Source organism: Coenobita brevimanus, chromosome 101 (genome assembly GCF_032717465.1).
Source record: "Coenobita brevimanus isolate Jiangsu-jjx chromosome 101, ASM3271746v2, whole genome shotgun sequence".
NCBI lineage: Eukaryota > Metazoa > Arthropoda > Malacostraca > Decapoda > Coenobitidae > Coenobita > Coenobita brevimanus.
In genome coordinates this window covers 68,422,146-68,445,208 of record NC_137054.1, presented here as the reverse complement: position 1 = coordinate 68,445,208, position 23,063 = coordinate 68,422,146, and the positions used below count along the sequence as shown (strand labels likewise).

At 41.4% G+C, this 23,063-nt stretch overlaps 1 protein-coding gene across 1 annotated transcript in view; it reads right to left on the bottom strand.

Moving 5' to 3' along the window:
- Positions 1-1,517: 1,517 nt before the first annotated feature.
- Positions 1,518-23,063, bottom strand: part of Tsen54 (tRNA splicing endonuclease subunit 54) — a 24,936-nt gene continuing 3,390 nt past the window's right edge. Inside the window, exons 3-8 of the mRNA XM_080284489.1 lie at positions 21,885-22,032; positions 18,513-18,675; positions 10,743-12,052; positions 9,545-9,692; positions 4,579-4,750; positions 1,518-1,668 (exon numbers count right to left, since the gene is read on the bottom strand). Coding sequence (XP_080140615.1) covers positions 1,518-1,668; positions 4,579-4,750; positions 9,545-9,692; positions 10,743-12,052; positions 18,513-18,675; positions 21,885-22,032 — 2,092 coding nt within the window. The remainder of the gene's footprint in view (positions 1,669-4,578; positions 4,751-9,544; positions 9,693-10,742; positions 12,053-18,512; positions 18,676-21,884; positions 22,033-23,063) is intronic.

Genomic DNA, 23,063 nt, shown 5'->3' with positions numbered 1-23,063 from the left:
TTGCCTGGTGGTTTAGTGGGTAATTATTGCGCTCCAATCAGACTGAGCTGGTGAAAGTTTACATCCAAGGGGTGGTTGGGGTTGACTGCTCATGTAATGCCACTCAGGGATGAGTGAGGCTGGTCACCCTCATCTTACATGTCGGGACCAACTGCTTAGCCCCGGGCTCCTATGTTCCTCATGGGACAATGTAGGATTGGATGATGGATGGATTTTACCAGATGATGACACAGATGTTTATCTTCAAGTAAAAAAATAAATAAATAAATAAATAAATCTGTTTTTCTTCATTTTTTGCACATCACAGGGGTGGGATAAAAAAGGGTAATTGCACAATCCACAGGTTAAATACAGACCCTCTAAATCATAATACCTGTTACCACTGGCTATTGTAAAGGGTTTCCTCTGAGAGACAGAGACAGAGAGAGAGAGAGAGAGAGAGAGATGGGAAGAATGTGTGATGCATCAGAGAAAAAGTGAAAATAAATAAGGGAAGTTAAGTTATTGAAATCAGAAACTTAGAATTGGCCTGCCAAACCAGTTCTGATCTAGTAGGCTAATTCTTGGGCATTTAGTTCCAGTAATCCAACCAGTTCTAGCTTTACCAGGGAGCATCTGGAATTACCAGAAACTACAATGAGACAGAGATAAAAAGTGCAGCTCAAGGAATATATTGCAGAATCACAGACAAAGGAAATAAAAGGCAGCCAGGGTAAAGCTCTAACAGCATAATATGTCTGGTGCCTCCTGATGAAAATCATATGAAATGCTACAAGGCACCTTTTATGATTAAAATGTCAATGCATAAAACAGTAAGGGAAAGTCATAAGGATGGTTCTTTAGAGACTTTAGTGTATCCTTTACCAGAGAAAACTTACAGCCAACTCTACCTTAATACTGCCATCAAGAATTTGTACTGCAAAAGAGAAAAAAGAGATAATCCATGTTATCAATAACCCTCACAGGGGAGGCTTCTATTTCAACAGAAAGAAAAAAATCTGGTGTTGGTCACCATAAATCCTGGTGTTCTAGCCATCCTTTATGGTTTAACTGAGAGAAATTTTCATAATCTAAGGGTTAGGTGTTTTCCTAAGGTGAATGAAGCTGTCTAGCAGTACCCAAAAGAAATAATGAAAGTATCCCTGCCATCCTTTGGGGTAAAAAAAAAAAAAAAAAAAAAAAAAAAAAAGTAGTAAACTTTGAGAAGCTATGAAAAACTTAACAACAAGTATGAATATATTCAATCCGGTGGTCATTAAGATTCTCTTAAAGAATGGATGGATATAGCTCCAGTTATTCTGGCTTAAAAATACACTGTTCTTCCTTCATATCTTTTGATCTACATGTACTTTACACATTTGTACAGCACTGTATATACTTCTCATCTCACATAAAATTTTATCATAATGTTCCATTTCTAATGGAATTAAATATTTATCCCTAAAAAGTATGACTGGCAGTGACAAGAGCACGGTTTATATATGTTTATATATATTGCAATGCACCGGGGTGAGTTATCATGACGTCTGCGGGGCAGGGAGTGACAGCGATGTGAAGGTGTAAAATCGCACTTCCCCACCTACTACCAGAGCACAAGCCACTGCTACGTTGTCCTGAAATCTTGTTGTCAACTCCAATAGCTGACCAGGGGTGGGCACTGAACCATTCCTAAATGTAAGAAATTTATTTTAATATCTTTATGAGACCAATAGGAAGGATGGATTTGAAACAATGAAGAAAGTTAAAAATGAAAAAGCCTCAGGCCTGGATGAAATGTGTGTGGCGAAATGCTGAAATACAAGTGTGAGTTTGTGACAGAATGGATGGCTATGGATGATGTGCAGATTGGCCTGGGAAAAAGATAGGGTCCTGGAGGATTGGAAATCAGGTTTAAATGTTCTCCTAGACAAAGTAAGGGGGAAACAGAAGGGCGTGGCAATCGCAGAATTTCTCTTCTCAGTGTGTTAGGAAAAATATATGGTAGGACACTTATCAACATAGTATGGGAAATAGCTAAGGAATCAGTTGGAGATTGTGGGGGCTTGTTGACAAGTAAGAGGTTGTGCAGAACAGATATTTGTTGTAGGATGTTCAGTGGAAAAGTATCTAGAGAAGGAAAAGAAGCTGTATGTTGCCTTCACGTTTCTGGGAAAGTATGTGACAAGGAAGATAGAAAAGGAATGTGGAAGGCATTAAAAATACATAGAGTACTGTATATGGGATGTTCTTGAATGCTGTTAACTCCTTCTTTGCCAAATCCTCCCCCCAGTGTAAACACTACATTCATCCCCACACTGACCCGACAGCTCCCCCTCCTGTAGTGTGAGGGATAGGGTATGTTTTTTTGCCACATCCAAATTATTCACTCTTTGTGATTTGTTTGTAATGTATACTGATGATGTTGGTATTGTAAAAAAAATGATTATAAAATAACTCATTATATAAGTTTACATATGCTAAAGTACTGTTACTCAGGTAACTACTGTACAGATTGGCTTGAAAAAATGTCATGCACAGATGGATGGCTTATTTATTTACCTTGTAAGATGAGTTGATTTTGGATGATAAACAGCTGGAAGCAATCAAGTGCAGTCATTGAATGTGATGCATGATGTGCAACAATTCCTGGATGCACATTCACAAAAGCCTCATCCACACTAGGCAGAATGTTAGGTCCAGCATCTCCAAATGGATCAGACAGAAGCACGAAGTATGTGGACACATGTGAAGGTGACGGCAACCTTGACCCACTTGTTGCCGAGAGTGTGGGATCACTAAGCTCGCTACTAATTTCCTCCTCCTCCTCACTCACATCAACCTTGCTGTCATTTTCAGAATCACAGCCTGTCATCTACTGACACCATACACTGCTGCATCATCATCTGATACATCTAAATAAGCATCCTCATGAGGAATACTCTTGCCAATACTGGAATCCGCCAGAGATGCCATGAAAGAAAAATATCCTGTACACCCTCTCCTGTGGTCAAGTGCGTGGTAACTGGCTCTCTCAGGCAGGCCAAGGGGTGTAAATTTTGCCGTATGTCAGCGGAAAATATAGTATGATATCTGTAGTAGAAATAATAAATACAGTAATCCCTCAATTATCTGGACATAATAGAGCCAAAGGCATGTCTGGGTAGTGGCAACATCCGGATAATGAACACTACTGTATTCCCCTACCACACACACACCCTACCTATACCCACCTCCAACCTAAACCAAACTTATTTCTACACTACCTATGCTTAATTTTGCAGTGTTTGCCAGTCATTCAGGCATATTTAGACATCAAAACATACATAGGTATATCAAAAGTAATAGCAAATGCCAAGAAAACCATGCAGAAAAACCACTGAAAACCAAAAACCACCCCACCTAAACACTACTGTATGCACAGTACCCCTGCTTATTGTAGTGTGTGTTGCATGCACGGTGGCCACCAGCACCCCTCAGCCAGGAACCACGCTCACCTCATCCTTTCAAATATTACCATTGGATTTTCTCAAAAATATGCTCAATATGTTTCTCAGGCAAAATTACATAGCTTAACTGTATTTTACCGTACCAAACCTAACCTATCCCAATACGGATGCTTGGTAAAGGTGGGTGACTGTGGCACTGAAATGAATACCCATACCAAATGGAAGTGTACTGTACACTATTGTACTGTACATATACACTGTGTACAGTACACTATTGTAGTACTATTATTTGCACTGGTACAGAAATTACTGTACTGTACTGATATTGTACTCAGTGTGGGAAGGTCTCTCTCTCTCTCTTTGTATGTGGTATGAGTGCCTCCTGGTGGCCGTGCAATTTTCGAAGTTTGGTAGAGAGGCAGACAGGCACTGTCACTGAACATGTACTTGTGGCTTAGGTCTCCATTCAATGGTGGTGGCTGTTGGTCAAGACTTAGCCCTGTGGCCCTGCGACTACCAATGTTCAGTGGAGTGGCGGACAGGTGCTGTCAGTGAACATGTACTCGTGGCTTGTGGTCTGTGTCACATAAGGTGGCAGTGAGGAAGGAGCTAGCCCAGTGGCCGCGCAATACTAGACATCGGGTGGGGGTGTGTACGGACGTTTGGACACCACTTGCGGATTACAGTCGTATTGCTTGGGTGCTGGAGGTTCACTGGGAGTGATCGAACAAGCGCACGACTTTGACCATTCAGTACAGGAGCAGACAGACATTTTAGCTATGGTTGTGGGCTACAGACTTCTTCCCGTTCACGGCTCAGGCCCAGCGGCCACGATACCAAATGTATGGACATGTTGGTTGGCCGGCCAAAGTTCTGGGGCACTTTTACATCTGAATAATAGCAAGTAAATTCGGATATGGTTTAATAGAGCCAAGGCCCAGCATCCTGATACTGAGCGTCTGGATAATTGAGGGATCACTGTATTATGAACTGACAATATGTAGTGCACTTATTGCACAATATTACTACCACTGAAGTCATAACTTGCTCAAATTTTCATCATCATCTTTTGCTCCGTAATTTCCACCAAAGAAATCATTGCTACATTACAGTTTAGCTTTTGTAAGTTACAGACTAGGTTAATTTATTATACCTCATGATTACAATCCTTTTGTCTGGTGGAGATGGGTTGGACTTCTTGTATGGTGTGATTGGAAGGTAGGCATCATAAACAATGATCAAATGCAAGTCCTGCTCAACTCTTGCTCTATAAACATCCCAGTTGTTCATTTCACTCTCAAGATTACACATCTTCAAGGCACTTTCTGTGAAAGAAAAACAAATATGAAATAAGCCCATCATCCACCCCCTCAGTGTAGTGGTACTCTATTTCAGGGTAGCACTACACTGAATGGCAGGCCAAATGACTTCCTGTAAACTGGGAAATCATTTAATAAGCTGAGTGGGAACCTTATAATCAACCAACACGTGTTCCTTATGTGTTGAAAAGTGGGTTGGAAGAGAGTTAATGGCCCTCCATGGAAAAACTAACCAAAAAAACAAACAAGAAGCCTCGAACCAGAATGGACAAACAGGTGACGACCAAGGACCGTTCAAGGACATGGTTTCGACAGCAACATGAAATGTTAGGGATGCGAATGATGAGGTGAATGAGAGAGGGATTGTCCAGGTGCGTGAGGGTGCAAAAGTGGACATATGTGGATTAACTGAGACGAAATGGAAAGGTGAGAGTGTGAGAGAGTGGGAGTGTGGATGGGGTATATGTGTGGGAGTAGGTGAGAATGAGAGAGCAAAAGAGGGTGTATGTATTGTTGTGTGCAAGAGATGGAGGGAGAATATAAGACATTATGGATCAGTTGGTTCCTTCCTTCCTCTTCTGTCTTTCTTACCTTCATTCTTTCTCTTTCCTTCTGCATATGGGTGACTTTACACTCCCTCTTCTGTCTTTCTTTCCTTCATTCTTTCCTCTTCCTTCTGTCTACGGGTGGCTCTACGCTGAGTAACGAGCCAAATGGTTTCCTGTACACCAAGAAACCATTTACTATGCTGGGTGGTAACCATAAAACCAAATTATGGCACCTGGCGGTTTAGTGGGTAATCAAGGCTCTTCAATAGGATTGAGCTGGTGCAGGTTTATGTCCATAGGGTGGTTGGGGTTTATTGCTCATGTAATGCCATTCAGAGATAAGTGAGGCTGGTCACTTTCATCTTATGTCAGGACCAACTTGCCTAGCCCTGGGCTCCTATGCTCCTCATGGGACGACATAGGATTGGATGAGGGATGGATCAGTTGGTTCAAGGATTGTGCGGGTAAGACTGAAAGTTGGATTACAACCGTGGGCGACTGTGTGTGCAGTATGCGTCAATGCAAGATCGTGCAAGCAGAGTGAAAGAAGAGTTCAGTGAAAATGTGGAAACATGCATGGAGGAGTCTGAGAGGAATGAGTGTTTTTGACAGGAGATATGAATGGAAAAGTAGGGAATGTGACGGTGGATGGAGTAGTTGGTGAGTGGGGTATGCCTCCAAAGTGGATGAGAATGGCAGTGCTCTAGTGGACATTTGTGTGGGGAGCGGGCTGGTGATGGCCAATACCCTCTTTAGGCACAAAATGATCCACAGGTATACTGGTGAGTGATGAGAAGGGTGGCTGGTGAACTGAATGAACAGAGGGCAATGACTGATTATGTGTGTGTGTGGATGACAGAATGAGAAGGTATGTAATGGATGCATGCGGCTATGGAAATAGAGTTTCTGACCATCACTTGGAGGTGGTGAAAGTCAAGGTTCAAGTGCAATGGAGGAATATAAGGAGGGAAGGACAGGAGGAAGTAGTCCATACAAGGAGGTAGAAAGGTTGCAAGACGATGGAAAAGAGAGAGAATATAAAAAGAGAAGTAGAGGAGTGATTGGGTAAATATGATTTGGAGCAGATGCAGGTAGAAGGTGTGTGCAAGATTTTCACAGATGAAATCTGTGCAGCATGTGAGGTGGTGTGTGAGGTGAAGAAAAGACGAAAAGGGGTGCAAGGAACAGCGTGGTGGAATGTAGAGGTGACGCATGCTGTGATGCAAAAGAAGGAAGCATATGGTGAGTGGATGGGAAGCAGCAGATGCATGGAGGAAACTGAGAGATGGAAGTGAGAGTTATATGTAGAAAGCAGGGTTGGAGATTTTTTTGATTTTTTTAAAAAAATCAAAAAAATAAAAAATTCAATGATTTAATCGATTTTTTTTGTTTTTTATTTTTTTTTATTTTTTCATCATATACGGTAGGAAACATTTCAAAAGCAGTACCGGGGCCCGGAAGGGTGTTGCTTGGACCCTGATTATCTAAAATGTATGTTGCAACTTGCAAATATTATCAATCCTTAGTTCCACAAATTTAAAATTATTTTATGTGTCATACAATGTAACAGTTTCAACTGGCACCATTCCTTAAAAATCTGCTCACTTAATGCATAAGTATAAAATCAGAATAAATGAATGCAAAGTTATACACAACCTTTATAAACCCTCAGATTCTATTTGTTAATCTTTAGGTGAAAAAATAAAAAAAATCAAAAATTCAAAAAAATCATGATTTTTTAGTAAAAAAAATCACTGATTTAATCACATGATTAAATCAGTTTGATTTAATCAACGCCAACCCTGGTAGAAAGGAAGAGAATTGAAAAGGTTAGTAGGAGAGTAAGAAGAATGTGGATGAGGAATCTGGAAGGAATCTGAGTGTGAAGTGGAGGGGATGTAAGAAAATGTTCTGGAAGGAGGTAATGAGAGTTAGACAAGGTGATAAATAAGTTAGTTGGGGACTGAAAGATAAAAAGGCAGACTGAGTGTGGAGAAAGGTGAAAAAGAGAGCAGATGGAGAAAACATTTTAAAGTGAGCAGATGGAGGAAACACTTTAAGGAATTGTTAAACACAAACAATGAAAGTAATAAGTGTATAAGTGGTTGGGGAATGGCTGGGAAAAGGAGGGTGGTGAGAAAGGAGGAAGAGATCAGTAAGACGAAAATAGTGGATGCAAAATGGGGAAAGCCCCAGGAACAAATGAAGCATGTGGTGAAATGATGATGCATGGGGGAGAGATAGTGGTAGAATGGATATGGAAGATGTACAAATTGGTCTCGGAGGAAGGCAGAGTCCTGGAGGATTGAAAATCAGGTACAATTACTCTTCCGTACAAAGGAAAAGGGGAAAGAGAAATGTGTGGCAACAATAGGGGCATGTGTCTACTTAATGTAATTGGCAAAGTATATGGTAGGATTCTTACTGACAGAGTAAGGTAAATAACAGAGGAAATAAGCCTAGTTGGATATGATGAGTGAGGTTTTAGGAAGGGAAGAGGTTGTGTAGATCACATATTCATCCTTGGGTCTTTAGTGGAAAAGTTTCTAAAGATGGGAATGAAGCTGTATATGGCCTTCATGGATTTGGAGAAAGCATATGACACAGTGGATAGACAAGTAAAGTGGAAAATACTAAGAACATATGAAGTAAATTGGAAGCTGCTGAATGCCGTTATGTCTAATGGCCAAGCTGTACATAGTTATCATTTGGGCCTTTAGTCGCCCCCTATGCACTGTACATGTCCAGTCATAATTATACAATTAAAGAAGCACTGCGCCTGCAACAAAATTGAGATTTAGATATCTAAGAGCCTGGCTAACTCCTCTTGGCAAACCAGTGAACAATGAATGGGCTTTCCTCCCTACCACTCCCAAGCATGGCGATCCCTGTCTGTTGATGTTACCACCATCAGCAATACCACTCTTCCCACAACTCCATATATACAAAAGGACTTCGCATTTTTTATGAAAATATATGAATTACAGAGTCATTAGAAATATCAGTACCAGTATTACCACATCAATTCAAATCGCAGACAATATCATTTTATCAGCATCACCATGAGGAGGTTAACCAGGTTACTCCATACCAGCAAAACTCAATATTCATTAACCACATCACACCACTATAAGATGACGTTTACATGCTGTATGAGATGAAAACAAATTCATATTAGATTCTGTTGTAGAATCACTGCCTGCCATACTATTCGACTCAAAAACAAGAATCAGAATAAGAGAGAGGGGGGGGGGGAGCATGTTCAAACCAGCATCAAAAGTGAATCAACACTGGATAACATTCCAGGCTGCACCCAGTATTAATAAATGAGATGAGCAACTAACCATTGGTAAGGAGGAGCAGGTGGCCTTGATTCATTTGTCTGCAATTTATACCTGTGTCAGTGTCACACTGTATGGTAGCAAAACATAAGCATAAAAGAAGTTAATATAACAACACTGGAACAAAGCAACAAGAGAATGATCCAATAAGTGGAGTAAAACTGAATGACGGAATATACTTGGAAGAGCTAAGAAGATGGCTGGGAGTGGAAAGCATCAGAAAGGAAGAAGACAGGAGGACACAGAGATGACTTGGACATGTCATGAGGATGGACCAGGGATGTAGGTGAGGACATACACAGGTTCTAATGTATCTGGCCATCAATGGATGGGCAGTCTAAGGAACATATGGAAGGAGGTGGTGCGTGCTGACCTAAGATACCGAGGTATTAGTCAAGAGATGGCAAAGAACAAAGCTGACTCAAACCCCATGGGCTACATGTGGAAACCAGAAATGAATGATGAACTATGATAGGGATGCTGGTACAGCAGTGACATGACTTCTTTTCTACTGGCATGATTACATATATTAAGGGCCAGATCTAGGCATAATATGGATACACAGCTTTTGCAGGGATGTGACCGAGTCGGTAAAAAGAGGGTCTTAAACTAAAACCCACCAATTTTCTCCCTCACAATTGCTAAAAACTGTTACAAAAAAAAATCAGTTAAGTGTACATATTCTAATTTATATTGTGAGTTTCCACTTGGAATCTGACTCAACGTACTTTCGGCTGAGTTCCCTACCACTGAGTGATGACTGAGTAATTAGATACCAAGCCTGTAACCATTCACCACTCAGATCATAACACCTATCACAGTCAGTAGTAACCATCCACTTACTAATTGATAATGGTACATTCTTTGCCCAAATCATCCATAAACCAAAGACTTGGGTAAATATAACTCACGTGTGGAGATGCCTGGAGAAGGCTTGAAGAGAGGTGTAGTAGGGCCCTTCCACAAGGCATTGGCTGGACCTCTGTTCAACATCTTCATCCAAGACTTTTCTTTAACAAACTGTTTATAATCTTTCCAGCACTTTATATCTTTGCTAACCTGCAAAACAGAGCAACAGATACAATAATGCCATACTTTCTGACAAATAAACCCTGGCAATGGAATATGATTATTCAGTCCACTATTAAAAATAAACAAACAAGATTATATGAAGAAGAATTTAGGAGGGTATGAATATAAGGAAGGCTGTGCGTGACTGAGAGAAAGTACTGACAATTTAAACCTATGACTTTTGCAACTATGAGTGAAGGCTAGTATGCACATACAACAGGCTCTCTCTCTCTCTTTCTGTGTGTGTGTGTGTGTGTGTGTGTGTGTGTGTGTGTTCTTACCTAACTGTATCCCTACAAGAATGAGTCAAGTTCCTACTGGCCCGTGTATTAAACCATTTTTATCATACACATCTTTAAATTTATGAACAGTTTTGGCACACACTATTTCATTTGGTAGTGCATCCCACTGATCAACTGCCCTATTTGGGAAACTTAACTTCCTTACATCTTTATCGTCTTTTTTTTTTTTTTTTTTTTTTTGCCGTGTCCTCTTGCTGATGCTTCCCCATAGGTTATACAGTCATTTACGTCTATTTTCTCTTTCCCTGAGATGCATTTATATAGCATAATCACATCTCCTCTTTTCCTTCTCTCCTATAGTGTTGGTAGATTGAATTTTTCCAGTTTTTCTTCGTAGCTTAGATCCCTTAAGTTTGGTACCCATCTTGTAGCTACCCTTTGTACTTTTTCAATCTTATCTATGTGTTTTTTGAGATGAGGATTCCAGACTACTGATGCATACTTCAGAGCTGGTCTGATCAATGATGTTATTATCTTTCTCAACATGTCTTCATTTATACAGTATGCTGAAAAGAAAGTGCAAGGAAACACCTGTCCTCCCCTTCAGTTCCACCTCCCCCCAAAGAAAAAATAGAAAAAAAAAGAAAAAATCCCAGATACATAATATACTGTCCTCATGCAGTCAGCAGTCAAAATAATCCCCCTACTCTATACTGCTTACTGAACGTGACTAACCAAAGTGAAAAATGACTAACCAAAGTGAAAAATAATATGAACAGAATGTCTTTGATCTCACCCTTAATAGCGCACATGGGTAGTGATCCCTGCCCTGCTGCCTCTGCTTCTTGTGCCACTTGCATTTCCACCCTGGACGTGAGTTGAAGTCCACAGTCTCATCCTGATTAGGTTGCTGCTCTTCATGGTCAGTGTTATCTGGTATCTTCTGCTCAAAATTTTCTTCATGTTTGTAATTCTCTTTTCTGAACATCTGTGTAATCCCACTTTCAGTCTCAGGGATATACTTTTTTGTTCTCAAACCATTATTTTCCATGTCAGGAGCACTGCATATCTCATAATTTATTCCCCAGTCTTTTCCAGTCTGGTACTGTTCTGTCCTTTCTTCAGTATCTTCCATTCTCAAATCATTAAACTGCAAGTGCTGTTCTCTCCAGTAATCATTGGTATGGGTACTTTGTCCTTTCCATGAGCAATCATCTTGATAATTTAGTCTTCTTCCATGTCCATCTTGGATGTGCTGTCTATGTCTAGTATCATCAAACTGGATACGCTGATCATTTCTCCAATTATCGAGTTGGAAGTATCCCTCGTCCCTGTTATCATGAAAATGGGTGCACTGATCATTTTTCCAATTATCATTATCATACTGGATGGGCCCCCGTTCTCTGTTATCATCATCCGGGAAAGCCTCTCTCCAATTGGAGACAGTATCAGCATATCCATGTCTACGCCATTTATTGGTGTGTCTCAAGCCTCCACCATGCCTCTTGCCCCTAAATCTGGCGTCTTCTAAGTTTGGATGATCTCGCCAGTTGCTGACATTTGGTCCCTCATTCATGAAAGTTTTACTATAATGAGGTTTGTGTCTTTTTCTCCCATACGTACCAGTATCCTGTAAGACACAATCATCGCCAGGTCGACCATCTTCATATATGCTATAATACCATAAAGCCATGAGCGAGACATTATATGTCTCTTTCTTGGGCTCACACCCTTCAGGAAGTAACTCTGAAGATTCAACATTTATGTCCATGGCATCCTTCTTAAACATGCATGGAAATTTTTCAATAAGTTTCCTACGTGTTTCCTCATACTGAGTAATGGTAGTGCTTGTAGTCTCTTTTTTAGTAACAGAATCTTCCAACTCTTCAGGCTGCTTGTTATGCTGATCTTGTACTTTCATGAGAGGGTTAATAGCAGCTTCTCCTAGACAGGCATAAAGCTCCTTCAGAGTTTCATCTTGCTCCTTACATGCAGTTCCAGTTTCTTCATTATCATTCACACTGTATCCATCACCCTGGTTACTCAGCTTCAGTTTCTTCTTTGTTTTTGTCTGATGTTGATCCAATCTAAGTTGCTTTTCATACCCTGCAATATATACATATACTATATAATATATTGCAATAAACAATTGGGAATTACTTTCTTACTGATACTGCAGACACAGCGTACAAGAGGTTTCAGCAATTCCTTTTCTGCCATTCGCAACTTGGAGAAAAGTTATTTGATAATACTTGTGTGCAGGGAACTCACAGAATGTTAATAAACATACAACCAGTAATTAATGGCTTCCCTGCATAAACTTTAGTCAGGAACACTTGTGAGCAGGGGACTCACAGAATATAAATAAATGTACCACAAGTAATTAATGATTTATTCTACCAGGACTGGACTAAGGACTTCCAATGGAAGGCAACCTGGAATAAAATCTGTGAATGATGAAGTAAATGAGAGAGAGACTGTGTGTCACATGTCCATGATTGTTTAATTTTTATCTGGATGGTGCTGCAAAAGAAATACAGGTAATGGAGTGGATGCTGGAATGTTTCCACTGGTGAGAAACGTCAGGGTTTGAAATATACTTAAACAGATGCTTGCTAATAATCTTGTTCTGATAAATGAAGATGACTTGGTTGGTGAATGAGTTTGGAAGAGCATGTAAAAAATGAAATTAAAAAAACAATGTAACTGTAAATTTATGGTCTCTGAGAACAAAGTTCCTGAGTGCATAGTGAAGTTGAATAGTCAGGGAGTGGAAAATGAAACTGTCTTCAGAGATTTAGTGCGATGAGTAAGAATGAAGTTCAGAGGATCAAGTGCAAGAGAAGGGTACAGAAAGGAAGGAAAGTTGCAGGTACACTGAGTTCAGAGGATCAAGTGCAAGAGAAGGGTACAGAAAGAAAGGAAGGTTGCAGGTACACTGAGGGCAGTGATGAACAGAGATGGGTATGGAAGTAATGGGGTACCTTCATTTTTTCATTCATTTATAAAGTCTCCAACATGCTTGCATGTGCTGGCACTGATCACTTAATGATGCCTCTCCATGTGGCTCAATCTTTACCAGCCTCTCTCTTCAGATCCTCCCATTCCCCTGACCTTGTCTCAAGTCTTTTTCAATCTACCTCTGGCAATCCTACCCTCAATAATCACACCTGTTACCTTCTGCACCCAGTTGTCTCTCCTTCCTTCCCACATGTCCAAACCATCTCAATCTACCCCGTCTCATCACAACATGAAATACATTCAAGGCCCATCCTTCCTTCAGCTCTTTATTTGCAATCCTAACACCCCAGATCTGTCATTAAGGATGCTCTCCCATCCTTCCTTCAGCTCTTTATTTGCAATCGTGACCTCCCAGATCTGTCATTTAGGATGCACTACACATCATTATCATCTCTGCACATCTGAGCCTAAGAACATCCTCCTCTTAACTGAGAGGAACTTGTGGGGAGACAAAAATACTTGCCCTGGAATGTCACATGTGCTTGTCTGCCTGATAGATAGTTGGCAAGCCAGCAATTTGGTGTTGTGTTTGATGTTTGTGTTTTATATTTTGGTAACAAGTTTGCACTGTGCAGTGGCATCAGAGACTTTGCTAGTGTTTATTGTTGTAAGAAGTGTGTGTTGTGAAGGTCTCGCGAAGCTGATTCATGTAGTGTAAGGTAGGTAGACAGGTTTTGGGATGAGCTGGATGAAGCAGTGGGAGAAATGCCCAGGAGCTATAAAGCGATCGTAATGGGCGACATGAATGGAAGAGTAGGCATTGGTCCTGAGGAAAACATAATAGTCTGTAATGGAGTACCAGGAGAGAATGACAATGGGAAGCAACTGAAGGATACGTGTCAGGAAAGGAGGTTGTGCATATGTAACTCATATTTCAAACACAAAGATGCACATATATGTACATGGTATTGAGGGGGCAGGGATCATGGTGAAAGGAGCCTGACTGATTATGTGCTCATAGTGAGGTTGATGCTGGGAATGGGAGATGATACAAGGGCTGTGAGAGGACGATGTGGAGGTCTTTCAGATCATATGACTGTGGTATGCAAGATCAAGCTGAGAGGAGTGAGGTGGACCAGGAGAGAGAGGAGCAGTCAGGGAGAAAGACTGAAATTCGAGAAGCTGAGGATCAAAGAAATGGCAGATGAATACAGGACCAAAGCAGGGGAGGAGTTAGAATCAGTGAATTGGAATTAAATGGATCTGGACAGCTGGTGGAATGCATATAGCAACTGCTTAGTTAGAAATGCTAAAGCGATGTGTGGTGTGGCAAGAGTAACAACAAAGAAGAAAGGTACGGCATGGTGGGATGAAGAGGTTAAGGGAGCAGTGGAGGAAAAGAGGAAGAAGTGGCAAGAGTGGTTACAGGACATGGGTTCAATTAAATAAATAACTGAATATACTGAAAGCAAGAAGAACGTAAAGAGACAACCAAAGAGGAAAAAGGAGGAGGTAAATGATGATCTAGGAAGAAAAACGAATGTAAACTACTCTGAAAATAAGAAGTTATTCTGGAAAGAAGTGCGGAAATGCAGAAATGAAGGTGGAAAGAAACGTGATGGTGTGAAGGAGGTAGGTGGTAGATTATTAACCCATGGGGATGAAGTATGGATCAGACGGAAAGAATATTTTGAAAGCCTGATGAATGGGAATAGAGACAGCAGAGCAGCTGTAAACATGACTGGTTTTGGGGGTGCACAGAAAAGGAATGCAGTGCCAGGAGACGTGACACTCGCACAGGTGAAGGTCGCTGTGAAGTGGCTGAAAAATGGGAAAGCAGCAAAGGTTGATGAGGTGTAAACAGAGATGATTATGTGTAGTGGAGAGTGCGGAATGAAGTGCTTGCTGGAGATATGTAAGAAGGCATGGATGAGTGAAACTGTGCCAGCAGAGTGGAAAAAGACTGTGACTGTATCCCTGTACAAAAGGAAAGGTGAGCGAAGTGAGTGCAAAAATTATCGTGGCATAAATACATTGAGTGTGGTAGGAAAGGTATATGGATGAATTATTATACAGAAGGTAAGAGAAATAATAGAAGCCCTAGTAAGAGATGAACAGGGTGGCTTTAGGAGTGGTAGAGGATGTGTGGATCAAATATCTGCAGTGAGACAGATGGCGGAGATGGCATGTGAGAAGGACCCTAAGGTGTTCATGGCATTCATGGATCTGGATAAAGCATATGACAAAGTGGACAGAGAAGGATTGTGGAAAGTTTTGCACATGTACAGTGTAGATGGTAAGCTGCTAGGTGATGTCAAGAGTTTCTATGATGGTAGTGAAGCATGTGTAAGGGTTAATGGGCAGCTAAGTGAATGGTTCGCGATCAGTGTGGGCGTGCGACAAGGTTGTGTTGTGTCCCCATGGTTGTTCAGCATATATACGGATGGGGTGATGAGAGAAGTAAAAACACGAGTAATAGAGAGCAGGATGGCGTTGATAATGAATGGCGATGAATGGAATATCTCAAATTTGTTGTATGCTGAAGATGCAGTACTACTTGCAAAAACCGGACAAGAACTTGGTAGACTAGCGTAAAGTTTTGCTGATGTCTGTGAGCATCGTGCTTTGAGGGTAAATACAGAAAAGAGTAAAGTGATGGTTACTGAGAGTGAAGGTGACTCCCAGTGTGATGTTACAGTGAATGGAGAGAGACTAGAATTGGTGAGAGAGTTCAAATACCTGGGTACAGTGATAGAAAAGAGAGGAAAATGTGCAAATGAAGTGGAAAGTAGAGTGACACCAGGAAGGAAAGTAGTGGGTGCAATGAAGGCCTTGATAAGAAATAGAGGCTTGAGTGTTGCTGCTGCATGAGGCTTACATGAAGGAGTGTCAGTGCCAACTTTAACATATGGATGCGAGACTATGGTGTGGCATCAAAATGAGAAGTCAGGAGCGTGAGCTGTGGATATGGGAGTGCTGAGAAATGTATGTGGAATACAAAGAATGGACAGGATAAGAAATAATTTATTTCGTGAAAGATGTGGAGTGAGGAAGTCTGTGGACACCAGAATCGAAGTGAGTGTACTGAGATGGTATGGTCATGTAGAGAGAATGGATAACAACAGAGAGGTCAAAAAGGTATATCTGAGCGAATCTGAAGGAGGAAGGAGGTGAGGTAGGACAAGGAGAAGATGGAGAGATATGGTGCATGAACGTGTGAGGAAAAGTGTGGAAGTCAGCGAGGCTACGGAACTGACAAGTGATCGAGCTGGCTGGATGAATATTGTGAGGAGAAGTGGATGATCAGGGATTTGGCACCCCTGTTTAATGTGACAGCATCCGGACTGACTCTATCGGATACATTTATGTGAAGTTATAGATAGTAGTGAATGTTTTTGCCGTATCCGATACAGCCAGGATTCCGGAGGCTTAAATGATGAGTGAATGGAAGCATGGCCCATTGGATTGGGGAAATTTGGGCTGTCGAAACATTGCTACTCCTCACCCTGCCCTAGGGTGGGAAAGGAGGTCTGGATGATGATGATGACGATGATGAAAATTTGGATATTGGTTATTCAAATAGAAGGACTTTCCTGTACTACCATTTCATAATGATAAATGTGGCTTTTGAAGGGGCTGATTTTTCCCATTGGCTCAGTGTAAATCTCCAAAATTTCCCTCATAGAGGTGGGGTTAAATCCTTTGCTTAATCTATAAGGTGCTACCCAAAAGTTCCCAAAATCTGAAAGTAGGGTGGAAACCGCTTGTCATACAGTGTGTGGATGCCGGGTGGCAGTGCACCTACTGTGTTAAGTCGCATTGTGCAGGGTGAATGCATTCGCTAAATGTGTGTTTTTTTATAGTTGTGTTTGGGTTAGTTTGGGAATTTTGTGATCTCAAAAATGGAGGATGTGAAGGAGCAACATATGTGCATCAAGTTTTGTGTGAAACTCGGGAAGAACACGGCAAAAACTCGTACCTAGTTGACTAATAATAACTAGTTACCTATTCTTATTGTGCAACCACAACAGGGAAACTTCATGTTAAAACAAACATTTCGTGATAATGCTTTAGGGGTTACACAAACCTACAACTGGTTTAGGTGTTTTAAAACGGATGAATGTTAACAGATGGCAATGCACTTTCTGGATGCCCTTCCACCAGTTCAATTCCTGACACTGTGGACAAAATTGGTGCAACCATCCTCAAAGATCACAGGAGGGCAATCCATGATGTTTCTGGCACTGTTAGCCTACTGTATGGAACTTGCCAACACATTTTGTCTGCCAACATGAGGCAAAAACATCCAGACATGTGGCACACAAACCAATGGGTGTTTCACCATGACAATTCACCTGTGCACATAGCCTTTGTTGTTCAGCAGTTTTTGTATAAAAAAAACACACGCCGGTTGTCTCCCACCCCACGTATTCACCAGATTTGGCCACCTGTGATTTTTTCTTCTTTCCGAAAATGAAAATCCAGTTGAATGGACTAAGATTTGACACCAATTAGGAAATCCAGGAGAAAATAGCAGAAAGTCGTAAACAAACTGATGCTCAAGGCCTTCCACAATGCATTTCGATCTTGGAAGACGTGCTGGGATTGATGTCTGCAAGCCCAAGGAGACTACTTTGAAGCGGACAGTAGTGAGTAGAACGATGTAAGTTTTTTTCCTTCTTTTGTACAATTTCAGGAACTTTTGGGTAGCACCTCATATATTTGTTTCTAATACAGTATCAAGGTAAAAATAAAGAACAAACAGAGAACAGTTGTGGTAACTGTTTTACTGTTACAACAATATTCCAAATTATAGAGTTACAGGGTAATTTTCATCCAAATGATAAGAGTTACCATGTAACTTTCATTCAAATAACAGTGTTACCAGGTAATTTTCATCTGAATGATAATGTTACCAGGTAATTTTTACCCGAATGATAATGTTACCAGGTAATTTTCATCCGATTGATAACGTTACCAGGTAATTTTCATCTGAATGATAATGTTACCAGGTTATGTCGTACTAGGTAGTTTTCTTCCAAATGATGGTGTTACCAAGTGATTTGCAAAATGACTGTGTTACACATACATACATCATCTAATCCTGCAATGACCCAAGAGGGGCACAGGAGCCCAGGGCTAGGCATTTTTGTCCTGACATTTAAAATGAAAGTGACCAACCTCACACATCTCTGAGTGGCATTGCATGAGCAATAAAGCTCAACCATCCCTTGGATACAAACCTACACAGGTCCAATCAGGTTGCAGTGCCTTCACTACCCACTAAACCTTTTGGTTATATGGTTTCCACCCAATGTCGCAAATGGTTTCCTAGTGTACAGGAAACCATTTGGCTTGTCACTCAGTGTAGAGTCATCCACAGAAAGAAGAAAGGGGAAAACAAGAAAGAAAGAAAGACAGAAGAGGAAAGATGGAAGACAGGAAAGGGTAGTCACCCGAGAGCAGCACTACATCGAGTGAGTGGATGTTACCTGGTAATTTTCAATCAAGCAGCAAATTATCAAGAACTAATTTATGAAGTTGGTCGTATTATCACATACAATATGTTTACAACAAATGCTACAACACTCATGAGAAGACTTACTTGTAAAGATGAGATGAGGCTGATGCCTGACAACTTTGCAGCCAGTGCGTGAGAGGTGGGCATAAACCAGATACTGGTCCAACTGGTTCCCATTTTGCAGCATCAATACCTGTGCCTGTTGCATGCTCAGTATAATTCCTCCTGCCTCAACCTCAAGCTCGCCCTGAAAATAACAAACACTATCATTATCTTCATCTTGACAAATTTTTCTACCTCAAATAGAACAAAGCAGGAACCATTAACATGAAAAGAAATAATGAAAGGAGAACTATTTACTGCATGCCACGTGAAATGGGCCACCCAAGTACTTACACACCATTCAAACCTCCAAAATCCTGCCTCTATCTCATATGCCATATACAGGTCAGCCTTGCTATATGACTCACCAATATCAGACAGTTTGCTTCTGTGATTTTAATATTTTAGCAACGTTTTCATAGTAAGATTATCATTTTCTTTTATATAGCAAATCCAGCATTTGGTCCTTGGCCTTTGATTGATGCTCCTACCATTAGCAAGGCAATTGGCATGATTCAGTTGGGGAAACTGGGGAAACTGGTGTGTCTAGGTTGACTGCTGAAATGATGAAGGCCTCAAGAAATAAAGGTATGAGTTTAGTTACTGATTTGATAAATTTGATTATATACAGGTGTGTTGTTCCAGATGCCTGGCTCTAAGGCATTATTATAACTGTGTGTATCACCCCAGCTGGTCACAAACACACATACACTAATTATAAGAGAGCCAATTGGGAGGCCTTTGTAACTGAAACAGAACAACATTTCGAAACACTAAACAGTACACCCATCACAAACATCAACACCGCTGTGAACACTTTCAATACAATCATACAAAACAGACAAAAGACACATCCCTAGAGGCAACAGAAAGAAACACAACCCCAAATTCACACCAGATATTCAAGGCCTCATCAGACAACAGGACACACTGCGACACTCCCCAACACCCCATACACAAGACACCATACAACAAATACAAGAACTAAACACTCAGATAAACAATAAAATATCAGAACATCAAACACTAAACAGGAAAAATTACCTCCAAACACTTGACCACAAAACAAACATCAGTAAACTCTATAAAACACTAAACAGCATCACACCTTCCACCAGCAACACCACACAATCACATGCTGCCATCACAACAACAGACACCATACCCTCAAACAAACAACAAGCAAACACTCTCATCAATCACTTTTCACAAGTCAGCCATCTCAACCCCCATCCTGAAGACCGACGTATCATCCGACGTAAGAGACAGTTCCCCACAGACCCAGACTACGCACCTTCCACTTACAACCAGACAAAGCACATCATTAACAACCTCAAGCACTCATCTGCCTGTGGACCAGACAACATAAGCAACATTTACCTTAAACACCTAGGACCACAAGGCATACAAGCACTCACCAACATATCAAACTACAGCTACTCACACAAGATAATACCCAACATCTGGAAGCATGACAATATCATCGCTATCCCTAAACCCAACAAAGACCCCACGTTACCCTCCTCACATCGCCCTCTAAAGTCACTGAACGACTGGTACTACAACTAGTCACACCTCACATTCCCCTAGCCCCATCACAACATGGCTTTAGGCCACTACACTCCACAAACACCCTTCTTACAGACCTTACACAGAGAGTTTTTGATGGCATGAATTCAAGTAGGCCACCACACAGAATGCTCCTAGTCACACTAAACATTAGCAAAAGCTTTTGATGCCATCCCCCGCCACAACCTCACAAACAAAATACTCAACACAAACATGCACAATAACACAAAAAGATGGCTGGCAAACTACTTAGCAGGCAGATGTGAACACATAACATTTGCCGGTCAGTCTTCTAACATCAGAAACTTCACAAATGCGTCCCCCAAGGATCTGTTTTGTCCCCTACACTCTTTAACCTATACATGCCTGACGTACCCACACCCCACACACCACAGATACACATAGCTTCCTATGCAGACGATATAACACTTACATGTACGCACCAAAATGCAAACACAGCTGCACACATCATTCAACTTTACCTCAGCATATTACACGAATGGTTCACCACAAACAGGCTCAAAATAGCCCCAGCCAAATCTACAGTGACTCTTCTCACAAACTGGACAGCAGAACACAGTCACATCCCACACCTCACCATAAACAACACCCCCCCTACCACACACACACACACACCCAAAATCCTTGGTGTAACATACAATACATCAGTGTCATTTAAACAACACATCACAAACATTAAAAATAAAATAACACCAAGACTCAATGCTTTGAGGTCACTTGCCCATACAACATTCGGACACAACAAAGAAACCACCACCACAGTATGCATACAATGCATACGTTCAGTGATGAATTATGCAAGCCTTGCCTGGGCTTCTAACCTCACCAAAACACACTACAACACTCTACAGACCATACAGAACAAGGCCCTAAAAATAATCACAGGCTGCACAGCTACTACCACACAGACCACCTACATCAAGAAACCAAAGTCCTCAAAGTTAGACATGAGAGGCACCCAGTTTCTTGCTGCAGCCTCCACAAACCAACAACATCCACTACAGTACATGGCAGCACATCCACCCACACCAAGGAACATCGAAAAAACACCCAGCACACGATATCATACACAAATACTGTCATCTCTCCCCCCTCGCCCACCTCAGACCAGCTTCCAGAAGCATATCCACACTCAGATCATTAGCCGCTCCATTCAGTCACTTAAAGACAACACACAGCTGCATGCATGGCCTCCTGACATCCACCCTTCTGAATCCTATCTTCCTCGTGAGGACAGGGTCCACCTGGCCAGGCTGAGATGTGGGCACCATCCAGCCCTCTTAAGCTACCAGAAGAGGCTGGATGACTCCATTGCTGATGCCTGTCCAGGATGGAACACAGCACCCCATACTATTAAGCACATTATGGAAGACTGCATTGCACACAATCACCTATGCCAACAACACAACATACACTCTTTGAGAGCTCTGTAGGAAAGCCCGGTCTCGGCCATGGGCTTCCTAAGGGACTCGGGGCTGTTCGGCCAGACTGCCTATGGAACAACTACTACTACTACTACTGTGTGTATCTGCAAAAGGGGAAAATTGATGCCTACGAAAGAGGAAATTATAGAGGCATCAAACTTTCTGATCAGACAATGAAGGTAGTGGGGAGTCCAAGAAGGTATGATTAGGAAAAGAATGAATATTTATGAGAAACTCACAATGGGGGAGGTTGAATGTACAGAATTCTAATATTAAGAAAACTTTCATATAAAATGAAAACCAATATTGTAGAAACTTGAAAAGAAAACAGTTTTCTTACAATATCAATAAGGTAGAGTGCTTCTTCAGGATACAAACATTTGCCAATGTCTGTCTCAGCTCCCATGTAGTGCCAGAATTTGCCTGTGTGGCGACACAACTGAACCATCCTTGATTCTGGTAGCCACAACCCCTTTGACACTTGGTCCCTGTACAGTGGAATAATAAATTATGTTAGCAGGTATTAATTCACAAAGACAGTTACAGTACCTTACTTTATTAAGTTACTCACTTCCCTATACAGTTCAGGACAAAATCTGTACTATGGACACACCACTCCTGACATACACCTACAGTGAAGTACAATTAATACTAACTGGCTACAGGGTATGTGACTTTGTCTCTGAATAATCAGGCCAAGGAGTGGTGTGTGCTTGGAACCAACAACATGACCTTTCCATGGTGGGGGATTATCATCCTCAGCTACATCAACCTTTCATTCACCTCTTTGTACTCAGGCACACAGTTCCACAATTCTTCTCTAATCAATACTTCAACCACTTCCTTTGCTCTTATTATTTCATTCACCCCACACTTTCACACTGACATCCTAAAATATCATTCCTCCACTTCCTTTCAGCTTTCTTTCACTTAGACCCATTAAATCAAGTTTCTGGCACTGAAGGGGGGCCCTGCATGTGGTGGCACTGTGCACCCTGACTGGAGGAGCTGTAGAATCCATGGAGAAGCCAACCCTCCCCAAATTTCCCTGGACCTCATCATGGGAAGGACCCTGGTCTGACCCTTGTGAGGTACCTTACTGTCTAATACACAGGGATGCTAAGTCCCTACAAGATCCAGTCTTCTTTCAATAAACACATCACTGATATAGCTGGTGCTAGAGGGATCTTACTCATGGTGGAGCTATGCACCCGATGAGAGGAGGACTGCAATTTTGGCCTGGAAGGAGAACCTCCCCAGTGAACCCTGCCTCCTGCAAGGGGGACCTCAATCAGCTAGGCAGGGCATCATCTGCATAGAAGCAGCCACTCCCAATGCCGTTTTTACACACAGAGGAAAATAACTACCGAAGAGCTAGAAAGGAAATTTACGGGGTAAAATCTGAGTCACAGAGACTTTTACTGGATAACCTAATTAGTGCTGAAATGAAAAATATGGTATTTAAGGTGGCAAATCAGATGAAGAGGGAAAACATGGACATCATAGGTGTGCAGTGTGT